We start from the raw sequence: 25,259 nt of genomic DNA on the forward strand, positions 1-25,259 counted from the left end.
GCACTCTAAGTCATTGGGCCCCTCTGATAAGCCCCAAAAAAGTTTTAAAAAATATAGAAGTCGAAGAGGTCTTTGACTTTACCTTGTCAGTCGGCTGACAAGACAATGGAGTTTTGATATTCAAGGTCTGACTCTGCAGTTGAGCCAGTGCCTGGGTCGGCTCCTCGCTTCCCTGAGTTTGTTGGAGCCAGCGCGACCCCCACTCAACTCAAGGGCAGTGTGCCTCATATTTGACAGCCTGTTCCCGCCAGTGCAAGCACATTTCCTGCAGGAGGGGCCCTTTCTGGGTGTGCGCCGGCAGCCTGGGCATCAGTTGGGCGTCTTGGATACACAGATGGTTCCAGAGCGGTGCCTGTTGTACGGCCTCGACCTTCCCCAGCGCCCGTCCCGATGCAGACCTTCCAGGTCCCCCCCGGCAGCACCTTCCCCATTCTGATCCCGGACTTCCACACAGAGCCGGAGTGGAGTCGTCTAACGCCAACTGGAGCCATGCCTTCCAGGCTGGAACCTGAGGCCTATTCCTATGGGCTAAGGCTTGGGGAGGATTGTGAGGGGTCACAGGGCCCTTAGGAATACCGCGTTTAGACCCAAACATGGACTGGTGTGAGGACTTGGCGGAGGCCAGTGAACTGGACACTTCTCCAGATATTGGCATGCTTTCACGACCTACCATGGCTATGGAAGTAAGGAGCGTCCTGTGCAATGGTGGTTAGGGCTGAGGTCCTGGACCTTAACCTGCATTCTGTGGCGGTCCAGACAAACATCTCGACGGAGGTGCTTCAACTGGGAGCGACCCCCTCAGAACAGATTATCCCCTTCAGTGAAGCCCTTACTGACGTCCTGCTTGAGACATGGTCTAAGCCCAGCACAATGGGACTCCAGCAAGCAGGACAATTGTCCACCACTATAGCCCCTGCCCGGGGGACCCCAATTTCCTCACACAACAGGCTACCCCAGAGAGCTTGGTGGTCGAGGCCTATGTCTCCCATGTAAATCCTGGTGTATTCCCTGCTGCCTCACAGGATAGGGAATCCAAGTGGCTGGACATCTTGGAAAAGATGTTTATGTTTTCTTCCACCAGTCTGGCACTGCAATCCATAAAGGCTGCGCTGCATGCCTTTTGGTCTGTTACTCCCATTCGGTATGGAATTCAGGTGCGCAGATGCTGCCCATGGTTCCTGGAGGAGGCCGGGTCATATTCTCCCAGGCTGTTGTCGTCAGGAGAAATGCAGCCAAGTTCACAATACGATGTGGACTGGATACCACTGACTAGCTAGGCAGAGCGGTTTCATTGACGGTGTCCTTACGGTGATGCACCTGGCGGAAAACAAGTAGCTTATCCAGGTATGTCAAAGCATTGCTTATGGGCATGTCCTTTGATGGCTTCAGTCTCTTCAGAGACAAGGTGGATTCAGCGCTGGCACGCTTTAAGGACAGTAGGGCTATGGCAAGGTCTTTGGGGCTTTCCATGGTTCTTGCCACCCCCAGTTCACCTTTTGTGGCTATGGAAGGTGTTTCCAACCACGTCTATAGCCGCCTAGTCACCACTGTGAGCAAGCTTTCCAGCCTCTGCATGGCCGAGGATGCAGTACCCACAGACCTCGTGGATTGGGCAGCCAGGGGTAGGGCCAGTCCACCACCAATCCCCGCAGCAGCAGAATCCAAACCCTTATAATTTGCCCTCTTACCATCATGGGCGCACAGTGGGAAGCACGATTCCCCATCACCTTTTCCACTGGAGGTGGTCTGTAACATTAGGCAGATAGGTTCTGCCAATTGTCTGGAGGGGCTACTCCCACCCCTTTGTGACTAAAACCTCCACCCATGCCACCTGCTTGCGACAGGCTGATGAAGGACCATCTTTCTTTCCTTCAACAGGAAGGGATGGCTCTCTTGTCCAAGAGAGCCATAGAGAGAGTGCCAATGCCAGAAGTAGGTTGTGGTTGCTATTCCTGCTACTTTCTGGTTCCCAAGAAGGATTTAGGCCATCATCCTATCTTAGACCTGCGCCCTCTCAATTTCTTACTCACGGAAAAGTTCAGAAAGCTCACGCCCGCTCAAGTCCTGTCTGCTCACAGGCATTAACTGTGTTTTACAGTGGGTCACAAGCATTTTCAGTTCGCTGTGCTCCCTTTTGGCCTTACCAGCACCCCTCGGATGCGCACAAAGGTGATGGCAGTGGTTGCAACTCACCTGCGGAGATCAGGGATTTCAGTCTTCCCCACCTCAATGAATGGCTGTTAAAGCCGGGCTCACCCCAGGCTGTCATCTCCCACCTCCATTCTACAGCGGGGCTGGAGGCACTATCAGTGCTCCATAGTCACACCTAACTCCTTCTCATACGCTCCCCTTCATTGGAGCTGCTCTTGACACAGTGGAGTTTCAGGCCTATCCTCCCACCTGGTTTTCGGTGAGACTGTCTCTGAGGATGTTGGGCCTCATGGCCTCCTACATCCTACTTGTGACACATGCCCGCTGGCATATGCGGGCTCTGCAGTGGGACTTGAAGCACCAGTGGGTGCTGCATCAAGGAAATCTCTCCGACATGGTCCTGATCTTGGAAGAAACTCCAAAAGATCTGCAGTGGTAGTAAGAGAGACACGATTGGGTCAGCGGCAGACCCCTCTCCCTTCTCCAACAGGTCTGACAGGGGTGACCGATGCATCACTCCCGGGAGAGGTGAAGATTAGAGGCCTCTGGTCTCCAACGGAATCTGGGCTCCACATCAACCTACTGGAGCTCTGGGCGATATGGCTGGCATTAAAAGCCTTTCTACCCTCTGTCAAGGGAAGGGTAGGACAGATGTTCACGGACAACACCACTGCCACATGGTACTGCAGCAAACAGAGAGGGGTGGGTTTGTGGACCCTTTATCAAGAATCCCTGCATCTCTGGACTTGGTGGGAACATCAGGGCCTATACCCGGTGGTTCAACACCTGGCGGGCTCTCTGAAATCCAGGGTAGATAAACTCAGCTGAAGATATCTAGCAGATCACGAATGGCGTCTCCATCTTAAGGTGGAGCAAGGTCTCTTTCAGCATTGGGGAGAGCCTTGATTAGGTGTGTTTGCCACTGACGTGAACACACAATGTCAGCAGTTCTGCGAGCTGGAGTTTCCAAAACATCTCTTCCTAAGAAATGCTTTTCGTCTTGAGTGAAGCTCAGGCCTCCTGTATGCCTTTCCACCCATACCACTTCTGCCCAGAGTTCTCAGGAAGATCAGGAACAACTGGGCCCAAGTCATCCTTGTGGCTCCAGGCTGGGCTCAGAGAGTTTGGTATCCTGAGCTGTTGAGCATGGCCATAGGCCCTCTGATCAGGCTGCCCCTTCTGTAGGATCTTCTATTGCATCAGCAGGGGATGGTCCTTCACCTGAACCTGTCACGTTCCGTCTTCTTGTGTGTGACCTGAGCAGCAACAATTGACTGCTTTCAACCTTCTTCCTGAAGTCTGTGATGTTATTCTGGCAACCAGGTGTCCCTCCACCAAAAGGGTGTACACCTGCAGTTAGGGCAAGGCTGTGGCATGGTATGCTGAAAACCAGGTTGACACCCCTTTCTTGGGTTCTTCTCTTCATTCTTTCCCTTGCCCAGTAGGGCTCTGCTCTAGGCACCTTAAAGGGTTATCTTTTGGCTATATCAGCCTTTCTGCAGTTGCCTGACCAGCCATCCAGCTTCATATTCCCTATTGTACTGAGGTTCTGAAAAGGTTTGCAATATATGGTTCCTCCTTCTCACTTTGTCATGCCTCAGTGGGACTTTAATCTCATTCGTCGTGACGTTCCTGATGTGCTCTCCCTTTGAGCCCTTGCATTACTGTGCTCTCAGGCTTCATACAATCAGGACGACCTTCATGGTGGTAATTACATCTGCCTGAAGGGGCAGTGAGCTTCAGGCTTTGTCATCCAAGCCTCCGTACTTGAACATCCACCCAGACAAGCTGGTTCTACAAACTAGAGCTTCCTTTCAGCAGAAAGACATAACTTCTTTTCACGTAGGCCAGTCCATCACCCTTCCTACTTTGTACGCTCTGCCACATCCTGCTAAAGAAGAGGAGCGGCTTCATTGACTGGACCCTAAAAGAGCGTTATCATTCTACCTTGACCACACAAAAGAGTTCCTGGTGGATTACCAACTCTTTGTGCGGTATTTCAGAGTGAAGAAAGTAAAGACCGTGCAGAAGCGGACCGTCTCCTGATGGATCGTGCTGTGCATTCAAATCTGCTACACAGTGGAAAAAAGCCAGTTGGCAGAGGGTTAGCGTGCTCCTTCCCTTAGAGCAAAGGCTGCCACCACTGCGTTGGCATGCAAAGTTCCAGTCCGGGACCACTGCCAGGCAGCAACATGGGCCTCTCTGCACATGTTCACAAAACACTACTGCTTGGAAAGTCAGGTCTGTGGGGTTGGGCACTTTGCCCGTTCGGTCCTGCAGGATTCCTTCCTGACCCACCCATCCTCCCTGCTCTGCGAACGGATTTTGTTTTAGAGACAAAGCTTTCCCATTCCAACCCCCTAGTTTTGCATACTAGCGGTCCGTGTTCTTGGTGGCGCCGTGCTCCTGGAGTGGCAAGTTCCTTCTGGCATGATTAAATTGGACGACACCACATGGAGCTGAACGACGCACCCTGCTGGCATGCAGGGGTACTGTTGAAGAAAAATATCCAGCTGACGACTGGAGATAATTCTAAGGTAACGTAAGGTAAGGAATCTGAGGTTTGATAGAGAGTCTCCACCAGATAAGGCGTTACCAAAGTTAAGTAACTAGTTCAACAATCTGACACAAATTTTGCAACCTGGTCCTTCAGTTTCAAAGCCTTTGCTTCTTTCACTAAAACCCTGGCAGTCACTCTAACTGCACCATTGGTTGGAGCCTTTTTTCAGCTCTGCCAGTAAGTCTCTCCATTGCTAAGAAGCACAGGACTACTCCAGTGACCCAACTTTTTTCACTATGCATCCAACACAGAATGTCTTGTACTGTAGATTTCAGTCAGCAAAATAAGCCAAAATCCCTTCTCTATGCCCCATCTGATAGAAAACTAAAGTGCATTGATGTACTTGCTAAAGAGGTCTTCTCCTCTGCTACTTTGGCATTTGGATCTCAAAATGTGATCTGCCTGTTGGGCTGATATACTCACAGCTTCTGGACTATGGGAAGCACACTACTGAAAGAGTTTTAAAATACCTTTGCACAAACTGTTCTGGAAGAACTGGATGGGACCAAATACATTTTGTGGGCAGGGCTGGACACCATAGATTGTGTGGGCCATGCTGTTGGCCCTGGTGTTGTAATCATCATCATGCCCGAATTTGCAGTAGAGTATGTCCTGGGACTTACAGGTATCGCTCATGCAAATGCGATTTGATTGCTCCAGACTGTTCGGAGACAAGATAGTCATGCTACAGTCCTCTGCTTGGGCTTGCTCTACCAGATCTGCCAACTTTGTCAACAATAAACAATAAACAATACCGAAAGTGCTGCGGTTACTATCTGAGTCCGGCATTCCCACCAGTGACAGTCATCTCAGACATTGCAGTAGTCCTTCTAGCCCTTTCAAGTTTCCAAAAGGTGTTGTGGCGCCTGAGGACAGCACCACTGATACCATGGCCAGTCCCCTTTTTCCTTTTCCCCTGCTGATGCTGACAAGCCATTCGGATTTCCCTCAAAAGTTCCTACTGTTTTCACTCTGACGTTGGCAGAACGTGCCTCCATCCTTGCTGAGGAGGCTGTTGTTGCTCTGTGAGACATGGCCCAGCTCCTCACACCACAGGTCCTGGAGTAGATGTGTTTGCACTTTCAGGAGTTGATAAGGGATGGACAAAATGCTCCTGAACACATTATTAAGTCATGCCTCAACACTGCCTACTTTGTGGCAAGAGCTCTGAGCACTTCAGCCTTCACCTGCCACCCTGCCCAGCTCAGGACATCAGGGTTCTCCAGTGATGTGTAGACCAACCTTGTGAATCTACCATTAGTGAAACACTGATGCGGTGCTCACCCATTTTATAGCCAGCTAGGTAAAGGCCAAATCTTCGACTCTCCAGTAGCCTCAATCCCAAAGTAGTTGCCAGCAGATTTGCCGCTTTCAAGGATTCTCCAGGTGGTTCTGTTATTGTCAGTGACAATCTTATGAACCTCAGAGGCAACAACCTCAGAACCCCCTGGTCTGTCAGTCCAGAAGTAGTTCCTGGGGGAGAGGCTGTGGATCCCTGCAGCAAGACTCCTCATCCTCTTCTTCCACCTTGCCTGCACCCTCAAGAAAGCAGTTGTAGTCTTAATTCTCTTCTGAAGACCCACATGGAGCCTGTAGTGGGGTGGTGCCCTCCTTTCTGCTGGTCTTCAGGCCAGTGTGTCCTTCAGACAGTGGAAAGATGCTTCACCTTTCCCTTCATTCAGGCTCACTCCACATCCCTCCCACGTCCTCCTTTCAAACGCCAGCCTACCTTGCTGCAGGAGGTAGCAGCACTCCTACAGAAAAGAGCTGTGGAATTAGTGCAGGAACAGGACAAAAGACCATGGATGATTCTTCCTTGTACCCTAGAAGGACAGCTGTCAGTGTCCAGTTCTAGACCTCAGGGAGTTGAATTTCTTTCTTAAAAATAAAAGCTCAAGATGCTGACCCCAGCTCAAATTTTGCTTGTGGTGGAAGGTGGATACTGGATGCTGTCACTGCAACTACGGAACACTTACTTTCAGGTTTCCATCCAACAGTCACATCAGAAATATGTGCGATGTGTGGTGAGTTCTACACGTTACCAGTTGGCTGTGCTCCTGTTTGATTTGACACCAGCACTTTGATTCTTCACCAAGTTGATGACACTGGGGGCGGCTCATCTCAAGAGGTCGAGAATCCCAATGTTTCTGTAACTGGACGTAGTAACGCACCATCTGCAGTCGACAGACTGTGTTAAACCTGAGATTCTCAATCAACCAGTCCAAATCTCCCCTGTGACCCTCCCAACAAACTTAAAGTCATAGAGTCAGTACTGGACAGAACCCTTCTCTGCCCCTTCCTCCACCTCAAAGAAGTGCCAACATATAGGAACTGGTCCTGTGTTTTCAACAAGGTGCGGGGGCTTCCAGTTCTGAAGGTACTGAGCTTCCTAGATCTGCTGGCTTCTAGAATTTTCCTAGTCATGCATGCATGTCACACATTGGTACGAGGCACCTCAGAGGTGCCCAATGAGACAGTGACTACAGTACAGGGGGAAACCTGTCAAACTATCATGATCCCCACCAGTGCTTCAGCGGAAGTGGTTAGTGGGGTGGGGATGTCAAGGAAAGCCTGATCTGTGGGATAGCCTTTACTCTTATCGCAACCGTGACTACAGTAGTGACGCATACTTCCACCTTAGGTTGGGAAGATCACCTGGAGAAAAGAAGCTTCTGCTCTCTAGAAGAACAGGTTCCTCATGTCTACCATTAGAACTGCTCGCAGTTCCTTTAGCACTCAAGGCCTTCCTCCCTTCCATCCAAGATTGGTCCTCCCAGACCTTGATAAACAAGCAAGGGTGAGTAGGTTCTCACCTCTTTTGCCTGGAAGTGTTGAGACTGTGGTCTTGGGCCCACTGCCAAGAGATCTGTCTCACTGCCAATCACTTAGCAGTGTCCCTGAATGTGAAAGCCCTAGCAGGTGTTACCTTGCCAATCACAAGTGACGGCTTCTGCCGAAAGTAGTCCAAGACATCTTTGCTCACTGTGGTACTCGGCAATTGGGCATCTTCCCTGCCTCAGAAAATGCTGAATACCAGCAGTTCTGTGTGTCCTCCAGTATCTGTTGAAGGGAGTCTTGGGGGATGCGTTTCAGTTGAGGTTAAACTTGAGACTGCATTACTTGTCCCCCCTCCCACCCAAACCCTTGATTCCTTGGATTCTGAGGAAGATCTGTCAATACCATGCCAGTTTATTCTCTTTGGCCAAGAAGTGTGTGGCATGCAGATCTTTGGTGCTCCTCCCCCTGCTCAAGGTGGTATTCCGACCTACCTTCTCTCCTAGTTGGAGGGGCTGCACCCCAATCTCCAAGGTGTCCACCTACATGCCTAGTGATCTAACTCTTATTCTAGTTTCCCCCATGTGGGCTAGACAGCCATGGTACTCAGCACTACTTGAGATGTCAATCAGCACCCACTAGAAGCTCCCCAAAAGCCTGGACCCTCTCATACACAACCAGGCTAGATCAGACACCCAGTCTCCAGGCAGCTCAGTGTAGAACCTGCGGTCTTAAAGTTCCTAAGCATCATACAGGAATCAGTAGACATAGTGCAGGAATCTCATAGTTCTATCACACAGGCCTGCTACACTGCAAAATGGAAAAGGTTCTTCCATTATTGCATCACTAATCACCTAGTGTCTCTTAAGCCCAGTGTCTAGGACATCATCTATCTCTTTCATTAGCAAAAGCCACACCTTGCCAATACTTTTATTAGACTGCTTTTAGTGGCTATGGCCACATACATTCTGCCCTCTATTTCATGCCAGTGATCAAGGCCTTCATGGCCTCCTAGAGTTCCCCCGCCCCAGTTTGGAATCTCTGTGTGGTCCTTACCAGACTCATGGATCCTCCCTTTGAGCCCCTGGGTTCTTGCCCCTTGCCATTCTCTCATGGAAAGTAGCTTTTCTTGTCTCAATAAGATCTCTCAGAAGCATCAGTCAGTTGTAGGCTCTCACACTGCAAGAACCTTTCTTTCGTTTCTGCAAGGACAGGGTCATTTTCAGAACCAATCCGTTGTTCCAACCCAAAGTCATTTTCCTTTCCACCTCAAACAAATTCTAGAGCTGCTGGTCTTTTTCCCCCAACCATATTCTGGAACGTAGAGAGCCATTTACACCCTAGATGTTGAACACACTCTCATGCATGACATCAACAGGACCAAGCCCTTCCTCAGGTCCGATCAGCTAATTGTAGCCTTTATAAAACCTCACAAAGGCCAGCCTATTGGTATTTCCAGATGGATATTCATGTGCATACAAACCTACTACAATAAGCTAGAAGCCACTTCCCTGCTACCACGAGTGTGCACTCAGCACACAAGGAGACAGCAACCATGGCCTTCCTTGTGAACATCCCTGTAACTGATTTTAGCAGCAGCATGGTCAGACTGACATATGTAAGTCAGCGGCTTGGTCAATCCCATTCACTCTCACTAAGCACTATTGTGTAGATATCTTAATCCACCGGCAGGCTATGGTTAGCCAGACAGTGTTAAGGACTTTTTCATTCATCTGCATCATACACACATACACACGCTAGCCATCGCTTGTAGGGAGTACTACTTTACAGTCTGTGCAAAGCATGTGTATCTACTCCAGCTCATGCTACAAACGCAAACTGTTATACAGTAAGTATCTGTTTGTAGTTTATGTTGCTGTAATTTTACCAGCACCCACTCTCTTCCTCAGTAGCCTACAGCTCTTCTTAAGATCTCTGCTTTTAATATTTAATTACTTTCACAATATACATTCACAAAACCCTTTAGTGCACCATACTGTGTTTACACATCACTCATACCTGCATCCAACCACTCTGTGGAAAACAATCTAACTTGGTCTTGGTGCCCAGCAGCATTACATACTAAGGGTAGGGTCACGGTGCAATCTATGATACAAAAGCCTTTCTTTAAAGAAAAGCAAGCTATACGCATCCTCTTTCTGGTGGATACTCTATCCAATTGTAGATTCCTTATTGCCTACCCTCCTCCTCTTTTCTGTCCATTCTGGTGCTCTGAATCTAAGGTAAATGGTAGCTCAAAGGGGTGGTGCCTATATACAGCTCCGCACCATCACTTCTGGAGGTAGGACAAGGCAGCTGTAGCGCCACTTAGTAGGGCACAAGGGACAGTTGCTGGTAATATTTACTGATCTAGTTTGCTTCCTGGGGGAATTCAAAAGGTGAAGAATCATCTGTTAACTAGAGTATTCAATCAGAATGATAAATACACGACTTGTTTGTCTTCTGATTTCCCTAGTGCATTTGTTCACATTACACCTGTGCTCTGTGGACATCTCACCTTAAGTCAGCTATTTGTTTTCCTTTAAAAAAAAGTAGGCTTTTGTGAAGCTGATGATGTTAACAAGAAAGCTAAACATAAGATCTTAACTGCTCTGCTTGTCATTCACTCAGTGGCTATATCCATGAAAATTAAAGGGATATTGAACTAGGCTGTTTTTCCACTAATAGTAATGCAGAGCTGTAGTTCCTGCCACCCCCACCCTTAAGTTTCAGAATTGTGAATAATCCACATGTTGCTTGAATGACACCAGTTTGAAGAGTTGTAGACCGTACTTGGTTCATAAGTGTCTGTTCTATGCATTAAGAATAAATAGATGTAAAACTATCTCGTACCTCTCAGCTTTCCGCACATTTGATAAACCCAGCACACTTTAAGCACATAACAACTTCTCCTTTGTCGTAAACTATTTGCCAGTTGCTTACTTTAGCATTTCCTTCCTGCTCGTACATGTTAATTGACACCTGTCCTTTGGCTGCATGATAGTACTTTTTTTTTTTTTTTTTTTTTTTTAAATCTACTTTGCATTTGCACTGTAACTCAATGATATCACAATGCAGTGTGCCATTATATGAATTTCTGAGGGATACTTCTGACTGCAGATCCCTCACCTTTAGACTATTTCCAAACCATGCTGGGGCTGGACGTTATCACACAAGTGGCACTGTGTGGTGCTGCGGTTGCCCTTTTATCTCCTTGGTAGTGATGGAGTGGAGCTGGATATAAGGGCCACTCCTTCATGTTGACATCAGTTCCTTTCTTTCTGCACTTGGATGGATCTAGAGCTCTGAGAATTTTTCTTCAGTGGACAAATTATTTAAAATTCTGTTTTCAGTGTGCAAGAGAACAACCTCCCCACTAGAGACTGCTGTTTTCTAAGCGTGCCATGATTTTCAGAAACATATGTCATGATAGACCTGCATGAAGCGTGCCTCTGGTGTTTAGGCTCTGAGCACAACTCCAGGTTGTGCTAAGAATGTGCCGTCATGCATCCAAGGCAATCTGGGATTGTGAAACAAAGCTGTATATCATCAAGCACCAAAGCAAGTAGAAGTACTGGCGTAAGTGCTGCTTCCTCCCCAAGTCAAGGACGAAGACCTGTTCACACTCCTGAGGCCTTTCCCACAAAAGGTCTTCTTAGCAGTCAATGTCATCCTGTAACTAAACCTCCAAGCTGGAGAAAAGGCATGAGAAGTCGAAGCGAGACTCAACCCTATCCCTCCACTCTCTGCCCAAAGAGAAGTTGGTAGGGCGTCAAGGTACCAGTCAATCTCACTTGATCAAAGAGTTGTTACCACAACTTGGCCCTGTGAGCCCTGAATTTCCCAGTGCATCAGCAATATTGCAGTAAGTCTATAGCTGTAAAGAGGGGTTGCTGCATATTTGTGGCACTGTTCTGGCTCCCTATGTTGTGCCTTTTGGCCCCCAGGATCTGCATGGGCCTCCATTCAGGTTACCTCTGGCGGATCCATCCTCCGTGTCGTCTGAGCCCCTGGCACCCTTTTCAGGTTTCGCCCTGACTCCGGTGCTGACTTCAATTCTGGCTGCAAGACCTGCCCTGGACCCTTCTTCATCAACACTTGCCGCAACATAGATGGCATAGGATGTCGAGCCTCTGCTGCCTGAACCTGAGCTGAATCAGTGTTAATCCTAGCCGCGGTCACGCTTTAACTCCAGTGCACCTTGTTCCTGTGTGATCTGATTCAGAAAAACACTCCGTCTTCTACGGAGGCATCCTCAGAGGCTCTACCTTCTTTTTCACTGGGATTCTGACCACAGTTTGCCACTACCTGACAATGACATTGGGTATGATGGGTTTGATTTACGCCAACTTTAGGATGATGACAGAACAAGCAAGAAAGCAGTGGGCTTTGTACTTGCTGTGATACAAGGTCGAGTTTGCCACTTGGTGCCCCAGCAGAGTCGAGTACTTAATTATCCGTTGAGGTTAGATGTGATTGTCGGATCCTGGGCCTACAGCTGCTTTCTGTTGAAATCAAGATATCCTTACTGAGGTTTTACATCGGGGGCCAGCCTAGTCTTGTCCCATACTTCCGTTTAATGAAACTCTGATGTTTACCCTTATGTGCACTTGGGCTAAGCCTTGCTCTTGGCCAGTGGTGAACAGGAAAGTGGCCAGATGTCACAGACTACACAGTTTGGTGGTCCAGGTTTCCACGAGCAAAGTGAATCCTAATGAATTCCCAACTACTCCTCCAAACAGGAAGTCAAAAAGGATTGAGGCATTTGAGAAGCAAATGTTATCTTTGACCACATTTGTAATTGTGGTCAGTCAGTGCAGACTGCCTGCTGGGCCATTATTCGCTTGCCCTCTGGGACATGACCAGCAAGATTTGACAGATGTCATGAAGGAGTTTCAGACATCCAGGGGCGATTTCCCTTTTAGGGCTGAGGGGCCATGACCCTCTGAAATTCCTAAACATTCACATAAAAAATATTAAATAGAACAAGTTGTTTAGAGATACAATTGTATCTCTAAACATATCAATGCATTTAAGTCTGGGCTGTCTGTCGCTGGCTGCCAGCCCAGTCTTGCTTTGAAGCACGAGATGGAAGCCAGGCAATAAATCAACTATTTACACTGTGACGCACGTTACAGGACAGGCACTAAAGTCCTTCCTTTCCATTGTGGTCTATAGCAGTGTCCACTATAGGCCAGTGACGCTTTTAGCGTCATGATTTTGGGCGTTAGAGTCTTCATCCCTGCGTGAGGCAGCCATCCATCATTCATAGGCATAGCACTCTTTCCCCATTCGTCACACAGTAGGAGTGATTTAGTGCCTTGTCTTTGGTAATCGTAAGTGTTATAATGCTAATCTTGTGTTATTCGTATTGTACTGAGACCCCTTTTCATGCTGATCTCCCCAGGTGACACCCCAGGCCGTGGCTGCAGATCACTGGCTCCTTTAGAAGTGGAGCTGCTGTATTTGTTCCTCGTGAAACTGGTCCAAACGACAAGCACGGTTCTTGCTCCCTTGCAAAATGGATCCAAATATCTGAGTCAAGCACAAGGGAAGAAATACGTGCTTATAGTAAAGGCAGTTATCTGCTCTATGGTGTTAAATCTGGCCCCATCTTCATGCCCTTAACATTAATGCGACAAACATGGATTGATATGCTAACATGGATGTTAAAAGTTTGTGTCTGCCATTTAGTTCCTCTTATTTCACGTTTTACTTAATGTTGCATTCCTAAAGAGAGTTAGCTGTTTCATCATGCTGTGTTTCTGTGCATTGTATTACTCTTGCATAGTGCATATTTTGACTTGTGACAGGTGTTTGAGGGGCTCAGAGCTGGTGCTGAGGCTGAAGGCAAAGCAAAGTGCCTGACAGTGGGCTGGTCTCTGCAGAGCACACAGAACAATGGTCATGTATTTCAGTTGCAAATGTAATTCAGTGTAAATGTGTGTGAAGGGGTGCGTAGAAGCCAAAATATTTAGAAGGCAAAAGCAAAATGAAATAAAGTGCTTAAATGTGAATGAGTGCAGTTTATGTTTGGGTTGGTAAAATGAGGGAGGTGCAAAGGAGTGCATTCAGGGGAGAGGGAAAAGAGGGTGCAGAAGAGGAAAGAAAAGTTTAAAAATGTGCAGATGGATGAGATGTGAAGAGAAAAAGGGCTTACATATCTAACATAAAGCAAACAAAACTGTAGGCCATACTACTTCCACAGGCCTCAATAATATTTAATTCACAGCCTCACAATTTCAGAATTGAAACATTTCCAATGTTAATTATTTAGAACTAATCATTGTTGTTACTCATTTATCTTAAACGGCTAACAACCATTGACTAAGTCAATTGTACTGGCAGGTTTTAGGTGTATGTCAGTTGTTGTGTTATGGTTCTGGATGTAATAACATCTCAGAGAAAAACCAAAATACAGGCCGGGTGGCACACTATGGGGAATCACAGAAATGTATTTTACATGTTCCCTTTTAGGGAGCCCCAACATTTTCATCCCACTTAAAGATCTGTCTGCACATAATTGTGTTTGATTGATTGCAGCTAGCAGCTCTGGGTGCTTCCTGATACCTGATTAGAGCATTTTCTTCCAAAGTTGGTGCTGCATGCAGTTCAAGACACTGGGCAAGCACACACTTTAAAGGGCCTGAAGTTATTGCACTGTACAATTTGCACAGTAAAGTAAATGTGGAATATATTAATGCAGTAAGATATGAGAAAGTTTCTAATGTGTTTAGTATTTCAAGACTATATGTTCCCACTGCTTTATAAACCTTGCTTTCTCACTAAATTCATTTGCTTTCAATTGCCCCATTTCTCAATATTTGTTCTATTTTTTCTTGGGAGGAGGACTCACCTTGGACCCCATGTTTGTCCATTTAGCTTGCTAGCTTCACTCGCTACATAAAAGTCATACCCAATTTTTTTGCCCCACCACTTTCAAATGTCACCAGCCACTACTGCAGCAGACATCCTTAGCTCAAGCCATTCAGGACTGTCAGGATGCAGGTAAACATTGCATTTGGGGCCGGCCTGGATACTGCTGATTGCTTGGGGTGAGTAGCGGGCAGTAGGGTGGTGCTCCATTGCCATGCGTGCAAACTATCCACTGGCTTTTCTGGAGATGTACAGGCATCCCTTATGGAAATGCCTTTTGATTGTTCCCACCTATCTGCCCTAAAACGCTTTAAGGAAGGCAGAGCTACAGAAGAGTGCTCCTTGGGCATTTCCACCCCTGCTCCATGTTTTCTTCATCAGTTTCAACTCTTTTGAGGCTACTCTAGAGGATTCATATAGAGGCAATACCAGATTTGCAGCACTGCAGTAGTCCACCCAGTTCTTTTTTTGGCTGAGGACAGGGACTAAGCAGATGTCTTGCAGGTCACCAAGGACACCTCTCTTCTCATTCTTCCAGTGCTAAGGCAGCAGTCCAAAGCTGCTTTATTTTGGACATTGCAGCGCACAACCACCCTGTGGAAGTCAGGATCAGACATTTTCTCCCTGAGTGGCAGTCCATCAAATCTGACAGATCATCCAGCAGGGTTATGTCCTCCTGTTTCTTTTCAATTCACCACAACTTCATCCCACATTGGAGCGGCTTTCTGAAGAGCATCCATCTTGCATGCTCCAGAGCTGAAAGGGGCAATCAAAAGGCCTTGGAATTGGGCATGGATTGTTACTCTGGCTATTTCCTCGTGCTAAAGGAGGACGGAAGCCTTTGTCCTATTATCTGGTTCTGACTGCCTTCCTAAATGAAGACCACATGCAGAATGCTCACACTAGCCCAAGTTCTGTCCATCCTGGATCTGGGCGACTGGATAGTTACTTTGAACAAATAGGACGTGTACTTTCATGTGCCCATCCTGCAGTCACACAAACGTTACCCATGGTTCAAGTTTAGGCAGGAGCCTTTCTAGTTTGGTGTCGTCCCCTTCAGCCATACACGTGCTCCCTCTGGTGTTTACAAATGTAATGGCGGTGGTTTCCATCTATCTTTGAAGGTTGAAGATACCAGTCTTCGCCTACCTCAACAACTGGCTATGGAAGGCAGGGTTACCACAGTCAGTAGTACACCACCTCCAGACAATAGCGACCATCATGACATCATTTTGATTCTAGATTAACATGCTGAAGCCACACCTGACTCCTTTGCAGAGGCTTCCTTTTATTGGAACAGTTCTGAAAATGGTGCAGTTCAGCTTTTCCTCTGTCGCAGTATATTCAGGGTTTCAGCGTTGGTGCAGGATCTTGGTGGCACTGAGGCTTCTTTGCCTACTGGTCCCATGCATCCTGCTTGTCAAGTTTGCTAGGTGACATATGATAATGTACAGTGGGATCTGAAATCTCAGTGCACCCAACCTTAAGAAAACCTGTCATATGTCATCCAGGTTTTGGAGGAGACTTCACAAGATCAGCAGTGGTGGTTGTTCGACCACAACCTGACGCGCTGCAGACCCCTCTCCCTTCACCATCCAGAGCTGATGGTGGTGATGGAGGCACCCTTCCGGAATGGAGAGGACATCTTGGAGAGGTGAAGGGCAGTGGTTACCAGAGAAGATGCAGCATAATATAAATCTGTTGGAGCTGGGAGCCATCCCCCTGCCTGGCAATGAAGGTCTTCCTGCCATCCGTCAGTTGAAGGCTGATGGAGGTTCTCACAGACAACACCACTACAATGTTGGTACTGGAACAAGCAGGGCAGATTGGCATCCTGGGGCCTGTGTTAAGAGATGCTATGCCTCTGGAGTTGGATGGAGGGTCAGGGCAACTCTGGTCATGAACCACCTGGTGGGATCTTAAAATGCAAGATCACACAAGCTTGGCAGGCGGCATCTGGTGGATCACAAATGGCAGTTGCTTCCAGAGGTGGTGCATGACATCTAACAACAGTAGGGAGAGCCAAGGCTTAATCTTTTTGCAACCAAAGAGAATGCACAGTGTCAAAACATCTGTGTGTTGAAGTTCCCAAAAACGATCTCTCTAGCAGACACATTCAGGCTAAAGTGGATCACGGGACTCTTATATGCCTTTCTTTCCCTGTCTCCACTGCCCCAAGTTCTGAAGAAGATCAGAAATGACCAGGCCCAGGTCATAATGGTGCCTCTGGATTAGGCCAGGAGTGTGTGATACCCAGATGTTCTGAGCATGAACATCTGTTCTCCAATCAGGCTACTGCTTTTGGGGGGGGGGGGGGTCTGCATCCGAACCTTGTACAATCTACTCCTCCATGCATTGATATTGAGCGGCAGCAGTTGACTATATTCAGTCTAGAGGATAGTGCCGATGTAAGGGTAGAGAAAATAATACAGTGCAGGATTCATAAACTATGCATGATTAAAAATCCCATTATTCTTCTCAGTGTGACCAGAAATATTGAATAACTTTTCCCTTTTCTGAAACAATTCTATAAAAGCCTGGATTCTTTCCTTCAGTTCACCTTGTGTAAATCCCAAGTCAAATCTATCTTTTTTGTTGTCTATTTCCACTCACCGTCAGTTGAAAAAGTAAAGTGTGGATGGAAGGCAATACCCACTTTGCTCAGGAGACTGATTAGAGACTATTGCCCAGCTCATGATCTACGGGCAGTTTGGGCCACTGCTGTTCTGACTTTATGATGGAATGAAACCAGCTAATCAGAATGGTCCCAGCGCTAGAACTTATTCTGATTTGTTGAAAGGGTAACCAGTCTTAATTGATGAGACAGCATTTTTTGCCAGAAAGCAATACCATTTTCATTTTTCTGTTCTTTGCAAATGAGTTACATTTTATTGTGATACTGTGCATTTGAAGGATTTAAAATGGCGTTCTTTCGTGTGCATGTTTGGCTTCTGTGTTTACCATCCTTAATAAATTTGAATATTCCTTTCAGGTTAATGCCGGTCCGTTAGCATATGCAAGGACTTTTCTCGATGATGCCAATCCCAAGAAATATCCTGACAACAAAGTGAAGCAACTAAAAGAAGTTTTTAGGTAATGTAGTATGAATGTCAAAAAGCATTTCATTGGTGAGTATTGCCACAAACGTTTATGTCGAATTTTCTCACAATTCTCAAGGTCTTTCTTGGTATAGCACAATGAAGCAATAGGCCTAATCCTGCTCTATTCTAGTGCTTATCCTGCTCATGAAGCATTTTTTTCACTCTAACTTTTGACTGGATGAGTTGCATTCTTCCAGTGCTGTCATCTGGGAACTATATTGGGAAGTATGTTTTCTTTTTTACAATTACCAGCTGGGATGTATCATTCCATGGAACTGTGGGTCATGATGATTTCTCTCACAGTTTCCATCACTCTGCCACTGCTTCCCTCTCTGTGTTCCCATCCCATGCCCTGCTTATTCCTAATTCTTAGAATATGCACCTGTATTCTTCCTGTTGTACTGCATTCAATTATTCGGTAATTGGTTCATTAATTAGTCACTGCCTGAACTATAAATATTGCACTTTATTTAATTTGTTGTGTTGTTTTATTCTTGCTAAATTCTGTGCTGTTCCTGGCCACATTAAAATAACAAACATTGAAACATGGATGTATTACACTCAAAGTCTGGCAGGGAAAACATTGTAGTATTTAGTAACAGCTATGTCATTAACCAGAGTATTCTGTTTTTATTATTTTATTTTGTCGCCCGTTTGCTGGAGAGATGTTCATATTGGCACCCTCACATTGAAATACGTGTTTCTATTTGATTTTATTTTGCTTTAACTTTCCAACATAAAACACCACAAATCAATACTCCCAACACCTCGATTTTTTAACAAACTCAATTTTTGAATGGTTAGAAACATGACTAACAGCCATCACAGATCGAGACACAGTAAATTCTGTTCAAAAGCCTAATGAATGGCTGCAGGAAGCTTTCAGTATCCTAATACCACTAAGAACAACAAAACTGGACAATAGAAAACAAGCACTTTGGAGAAATACAGACCTAAAAAAGATAAAAGAACAAATCAGAAAGCTGCAGCAAACCTGGCTCAAAACAAACAGCAATCAATACAAACTTCACCTACGGAAACTTAACAGAATGTTCAAATCAACAATTTAAAAAGCTAAAATATGGTACTATTGAGACAGAATTCAAAATGCTAAATCTGCAAATAAAGAATTTTTATAAACTTTTCATCAAATTTCGTAAAACCTAAATGCACGGAATGTACTTTTCCAATTACTCAAGAATTCATAGACAAACTGACAAATCATTACACAATCAAAGCAGACACATTGGACTCTTAGTTAAAACAAAAGAAAGCCACCAGCACCAACCCATTTCAAAATATCCCCCCCAACAGTAGACCAACCCAGCCTCTGTATTCCTTCGAACCGATATCACAAAGTGAATTTATGGATCTGGCCAAAGGAAGCAGGCTTTCCGGCTGCCCTTCTGACCCTTGTCCACTACACATTTTCAAGAACAATTTTTTATCAACCTCTCCTACCACACCAGTCAGAAGAATCATCAATAATTTATTAGCTACAGGAATCTTTCCAGAAGACCTAGAAAAGGCATACATACGCCCATTATTAAAGAAAACAAACCTGGACCCAGATGACCCCAATTAAAGACCAATTGAAAATTGACCTTTCCTGGCCAAACTCTATGCCCAGATGTCACAATTCATTGACAATAACTCCATACTTTCAGACTTCCAAACTGGATTCCACCTAGAAAGAGGCACATATTCTGCCCTCATAGGGCAGACACCTAGGATGACACTGAAAACACAGTAGACCGCAGTGAAGTTACTGCACTACTTTTCTTAGATCTCTCAGCTACCTTTGACACAGTTGACCATGACACCCTAATACAAAGATTCTACAAAGCCGGCATAGAGGTGACTGCTCTCGACTGGATTACTTCCTACCTTGAAAACAGAACAAATATCATCCATACTCCCCCTTTATCATCCAAACCCTACTTCACCAAAGCAGGGGTCCCTCAAGGCTCAATCATCTTATCCATGCTTTTCACCATATACATGAGGTCATTACGGGCAATGATCAATGAATTTCAGCTCATATGCTTCAACTATGCAGATGATACACAAATTCTTCTTAAACTGGAATTGCCCCAAAGACATTGAAAATTGACAGATCTTCAGTTGTCTCAGAGCCGTTGATCAGTGGATGACATGAAGCCATCTCAAACTGAATGCTTCCAAAACAGAAATACTCACATGTGGCGACTGGAAAAATTATGACTCTCTCTGCGCCTGGACTGACGATCTGGGACCACCTCCTAAAGTATCTAAGGAAGTAAGAAACCTTGGAATTACCATCGACTCCAAGTTAACTAAGAATGCCCAAGTAGACAAATTAGCAAGATCAAGCTTCATCTCCATGAAAACTCTGTTTTCCCCACCTCAGATTTCCACACAAGGTCCGGGCTACTATCTGTCTTGTACTGTCTAAAGTGGATTAAGCAATTGGCCTCTACCATGGATCATCTGTATCTACTATAAAAAAAGACTACAACAGATTCAGAACTCCGCTGCCAGTCTACTCCTTCATGTAAAGCCACACACCAACATCTCTTCTGCTTTGAGGTCCCTCCATTGATTGTCCATTGCCAGAAGATCCAGCTTCAAGCTGCTTTGTGTCACCCACAAAGCAATACATGGAACAGGACCGCTTTTCTCACAAATAAAATTACCAAATACATTCAACAAAGGAACTTCTGCTCAAGATTGTCACCTCGCTTCAAAACCTCACCATACAAGAAAAAGGCAATAGGTAAGTACATCCTTCTCTGTTCAAGTGGCCAAACTAAGGAATTATTTACTCCTAAATATAAAATACAGTGGTAACTATTTTATCTTCTGGAGACTACTCAAGAGTTGGCTCTTTCCAACATAACCTCCATACTAAAACAGCAATGTACTGCATATCCCTGTGTATGTAAACATTTATAATTTGTATATGTATATATCTAAATATGTGTATTTCTTTAACCAAATATGATATTATGTTTTTTCTCCTAAAATATGTACATACTTTTTAGCACTGCTTTACAAACGTACATATCTGATAGATTTTTCTAGCTGCAGATTCCCTACCCTTGAATTCCCCCAAGCTTCAGTCTGGATCCTGAGATTTTTCTCTGAGCAGTACTTCTGTGCGCCGTCAGGTGGCGTCGGTCAACTCCACGGGCGTCGTATTCGCCGTGATGACGTCACGGTCGTATATAGGCGCCACCCCGGCACGCTGACGTCAGTTCTTTGCTTTCTGCGCCAACCTGCGTGCAGATCCGGAGAGAGCTACCTCAGTCACTTTTTGACTACGACGATATTTTTGTTGAAATCTTTTTGACGAGGTCGTGGATGCTTCAACGGATTTAAGTCCTGCGACTCCTGTCACCGAATGATGTCAGTGACGGATCCGCACCTCGTGTGTCTTTGGTGCCTGGAGCGCGATCACTACCCGAAGTCGTGCTCCGAATGTCAGGCCATGAACCCGAAAGCTTTGAGGGAGCGGTCCCTAAAGCTAATGGTGGCCCGATACTCAACTCCGCGATGCTCACGGTCTCGTTCGAGAGGAAGGTTTCGAGACAGGCGGCGGAGTCACCTCCACCCTTCGTCCTCAAAGTCATCTGGACATTCGGGTCATAAGAAAAAGAAGTTGAAGTAGGGCAAGCATTCTTCGACTTCACCCCGTCGCTCAGATGATGCGGCGCAGGAAGAGCGTCAACGCTTTAGGCCTCCATCCTCGGAGCCTTCATCTGGATCTGCTCCGCGCTTCCCTGATTTCCCAGGAGCCGAAGCCCCCCCCTGCCCAACTCAGAGTTTTATGAGGCAATGTCCCTAATTTTTGGGCAGACCGACCCACCTTCAGTGCCCACGGGCACAGGTGAGTTGGTGGGGGCCCCCTCAGGTTCAAAGTCGTCTGCTTCGGCCACGGCTCTGGAGGGCTCCTCCAGATCTAAGCTTGGATCCATCCTGATGCCGGTTGTGTCACAGCGACCTTCCCGACGTAGGTTGAGCCCACAATTGACGTCGATCCCATTCTCATAACCGACAACCCAGAGCCGGAACGACGTCGCTCTACGCCGATTCCGTTCTCTATGGGCTCTCCTGGGCCCAGGGTTCATCCAGACCTTTATGCTTATGGGTATGGATACGGGGAGAGTTTGGAGGGGAAGCTGGACCCTTTGAATACCAGCTTGACCCCCAAATGGACTGGGTGCAGGATTTGGGTGATGCCAGTGGTCTAGACACCTCCCCTGACACTGGTATGCTCTTTCCTCCTACCGTGGCTATGGAGGAGGGTGCCTCATACTCCATGGTGGTGCGAATGGCAGCTGAGGTCTTGGACCTTGAGCTACCTTCCTTAGAGGTTAGGCCTAGTAACCTAACCGACGTGCTTCAGCCGTGTCTCCACATCAGAACCCCTTCTTCTCTCTAATGAGGCACTGACGGACATCCTTTTGGGTACTTGGTCCAGCCCCAGCACAGGGGCTCCTGTGAATTGGACGATTGCACGCCTCCATTGGCCTGCGCTGACAGACCCAAAAATCCTCATCCAACACCCCACGCCTGAGAGCCTTGTCATCTAGGCTTCCTCTTCATCGGGCACATTCCCTGCCGCACCTCCGGATAGGGAATCAAAAAGACTGGACAACTTGGGAAAGTTGTTTTCTTCCAATAGTCTAGCGCTATGGTCCGTGAACACCGCATGCCTTTTGGGCCGCTATTCCCATACTCTCTGGGATATGGTTGCGCAAATGCTGCCTAGAGTTCCGGAGGAGGCCCAGACTGCCCTTTCCCAAGCTGTGACAGACGCAGCAAAGTTCATGATTTGTTGTGGACTGGATACAACTGACTCTTTGGGCAGGCCGGTTTGCATCAACGGTGACACTGAAACGCCATGCCTGGCTGAGAACATCTGGCTTCTCATGGGATGACCAGCGATCTCTGATGGACATGCCCTTTGATGGCACACGTCTCTTTGGAGACAAGGCGGACTCAGTGCTTGATCGCTTCAAGGATTCCCGAACCACGGCCTGGTCCCTTGGCCTTGCACCTGCTCCTAGACCCCAGCAGTCCATCTTTTGCCCCTTTCGTGGCTATGGAAGGGCCACCCAACCGCGTTCTTTTCCCCCTGGCCATCAACCTGCATGCTGTACAGCCCCTGCTTGGACGTGGGATCCCACATCCCTGGGGATCAGGAAGCCAGTGGCTTGCCCAGTCCACCCCGCCCCCTCCTCAGCCTCCAAACCTTCCTAGTCCGTGGTTACACTAGGAGCCAGTTGGTGGCGGGATTCGCTATCACCTGCCCCAATAGCAATACATTACCTTGGACAGGTGGGTTCTCCAGAATATCTGGAGGGGCTACTCTCTACCCTTTGAGACACTTCCTCCAGCCATGCCACCTTCATACAATCGCATATCGGAGGATCATATTGCGCTTCTCCGTGAGGAAGTCCAAGCCCTTTTGGCCAAAGGAGCTACTGAGAGGGTTCCGTTGCCAGAAGTAGGTCGTAGTTGCTATTCCTGCTACTTTCTGGTGCCGAAAAAAGACAAGGGTCTTTGTCCTATATTAGATCTTCGGTGCCCCAACCTCTTCCTCAAGAAGGAGAAGTTCAAAATGTTGACATTGGCTCAGGTCCTATCTGCCCTGGATCCCGGAGACTAGATGGTAGTGTTGGACTTGCAAGACACATACTTCCACAATCCCATCTTGCCGGCCTACAGACGTTATCTACGATTCGTGGTAGGTCACAAACACTTTCAGTTTACAGTGCTCCCTTTTGGCCTTACCAATGCCCCTGGGGTGTTCACGAAAGTGATGGTAGTGGTGGAAGGTCATCTGCGCAGTTTAGGGGTCCCAATCTTCCCCTACCTCGACGATTGGCTGTTTACCCAAACAGTCGTCTCCCACCACCAGACGATGGCTAACATTTTGCATTCGTTGGGGTTCACTATCAACGTGCCGAAGTCACACCTGACTCCATCTCAGAGGCTCCCTTTCATCGTTGCTGTTCTGGATACAGTGCAATTTCAGGCTTATCCTCCCGAAAAGTGAGTCCAGGATATTCGGGCTATGATACAGATGTTTCAGCCTCTATCTTGGAATTCGGTGAGGATGACTCTGAGGCTGCTGGTCCTCATGGCCTCCTGCATCCTGCTAGTTTTAAAGGCCAGATGTCATGTGCGGGCTCTGCAGTGGGTTATTCAGCACAGTTGTGACACAGCCCAGTACATACCCCATACTGTCAGCCAATCCAGCCTCAACAAGTTGCCCAGCAGTTTGCTGTCGAGGCCATGGTGCCCACCGCTCCATAGTCAATGTCAGTGGATGGTCCATTCCACTGCCCCCCATATATCCCTACCTACTAAACCTCTTTTAGCATGCCTTTAATGGAGCACAGACACCTGGTGGGAGGGATTCTTACTGGGGTAGCAGGCCGTAACATCAGGCAGGTGGGTCCTGCAAATTGTTTGGAAGGGGTTTGTCCTACCCTTCCAATACACACTGTTGCACCTTCCACTGCCAACCCTCACTATCCCCCTTCCCCCCCACCCCAAACCGACTGACGGTGGACCATTTGTCCATTTTGCAGCAGTAAATGCAAGTCCTTTTGGCCAAAAGGTCTATGGAGAGGGTGTGTGCACAAGAAGCAGATTATGGTTGTTATTCCTGCTACTTTTTGGTACTAAAGCAGTACAGAGGCCTTTCCTATTTTAAACCAGCGCCCTTTCAACACCTTCATCCAGAATGAAAAAATAAAAATGCTCACATTGTTCCAGGTCTTAAATGCCCTCAACCTTGGAGTCTAGATGGTGAAGTTAGGCCTGCAGGATACCTATTTCCATATTCGCATCCCGCAGGTCCATCAGCACTACCTGTGGTTCGTAGTGGGGCAGGAGCATTCCCAATCACTGTGCTGCCCTTTGGTCTCACCAGTGCACCTTGAGTGTTCACAACAATGATGGCAGTGGTAGGAGCACACCAACTGGCTGATGAAGGCAGGCTCATCCCCAGGCAGTCGTCGATCACCTCCAGACTAAGGTGAACCTGCTGTCATCGTTGGGGTTCACTACCAGTGTGCCAAAGTCACATATGACTCATTCATCTGAGTCATTCTGGACATGGTAAGGAGAGCCCAGGACATGTAGGCTATATTCCTGATCTTTCAGCCTTTGTGCTGGATTTCATTGAGGTTGACTCTGCGGCTGCTGCGATTGATGGCCTCGTACATCCTGCTTGTCAAGCATGCCAGGTGGCATATATGGGATCTGCAGTGGGATCTGAAGTTTCAGTGGACCCAACATCAAGAGGACCTCTCTGACCACATTCAGATTTCAGAGGAGACTAGAAAGAATCTGCAGTGGTGGCTGCTGGACCATGATTGGGTCAGCGACAGACCCCTCTACCTTTCTCACCCAGAGCTGACAGTGGTGACCAAGGCATTGCTTATGGATTGGGGTGGCCATCTGGGAGAGATAGAGATCAGAGGTTTGTGGTCTCTAGGGGAGTCCTGGCTCCATAGCAAACTTCTGAATCTGAGGACCATCTGCTTGCTTTCAAAACCTTCCTTCCATCCATCAGAGGAAGGCTGTTCCAAGTGCTCATGGACAACATCACCACCATGCGGCACTGCAGAAGGCCCTGTTTCTCTGCATACAGCTGACTAGTCAGGGAATTTTCCTAGTGGTGAACTACCTGGCAGCATCATTTATTCCCAGGGCAGCAGAGGTCAGCTGATGCGCCTAGCAGTTTGAGTGGCAGGAGTGGGGCTGTACCGAGGAGGGAGGGGAGAGGAGGAGAGAGTGTG

The 25,259-nt window shown here is 47.2% G+C and overlaps 1 protein-coding gene across 8 annotated transcripts in view; it reads left to right on the forward strand.

The window, feature by feature from the left end:
- Window positions 1-25,259, forward strand: part of DOCK9 (dedicator of cytokinesis 9) — a 989,328-nt gene that overhangs the window by 953,785 nt on the left and 10,284 nt on the right. For all 8 annotated transcript variants that reach the window (XR_011194943.1, XM_069205169.1, XM_069205175.1 and 5 more), the window contains one exon: window positions 17,355-17,455. Coding sequence is in view for 7 of the 8 variants with exons in the window: in XM_069205169.1 (XP_069061270.1) it covers window positions 17,355-17,455 (101 nt within the window). In the remaining variant the exon portion in view is untranslated. The remainder of the gene's footprint in view (window positions 1-17,354; window positions 17,456-25,259) is intronic.

Source organism: Pleurodeles waltl, chromosome 8, assembly GCF_031143425.1.
Source record: "Pleurodeles waltl isolate 20211129_DDA chromosome 8, aPleWal1.hap1.20221129, whole genome shotgun sequence".
Classification (NCBI taxonomy): domain Eukaryota; kingdom Metazoa; phylum Chordata; class Amphibia; order Caudata; family Salamandridae; genus Pleurodeles; species Pleurodeles waltl.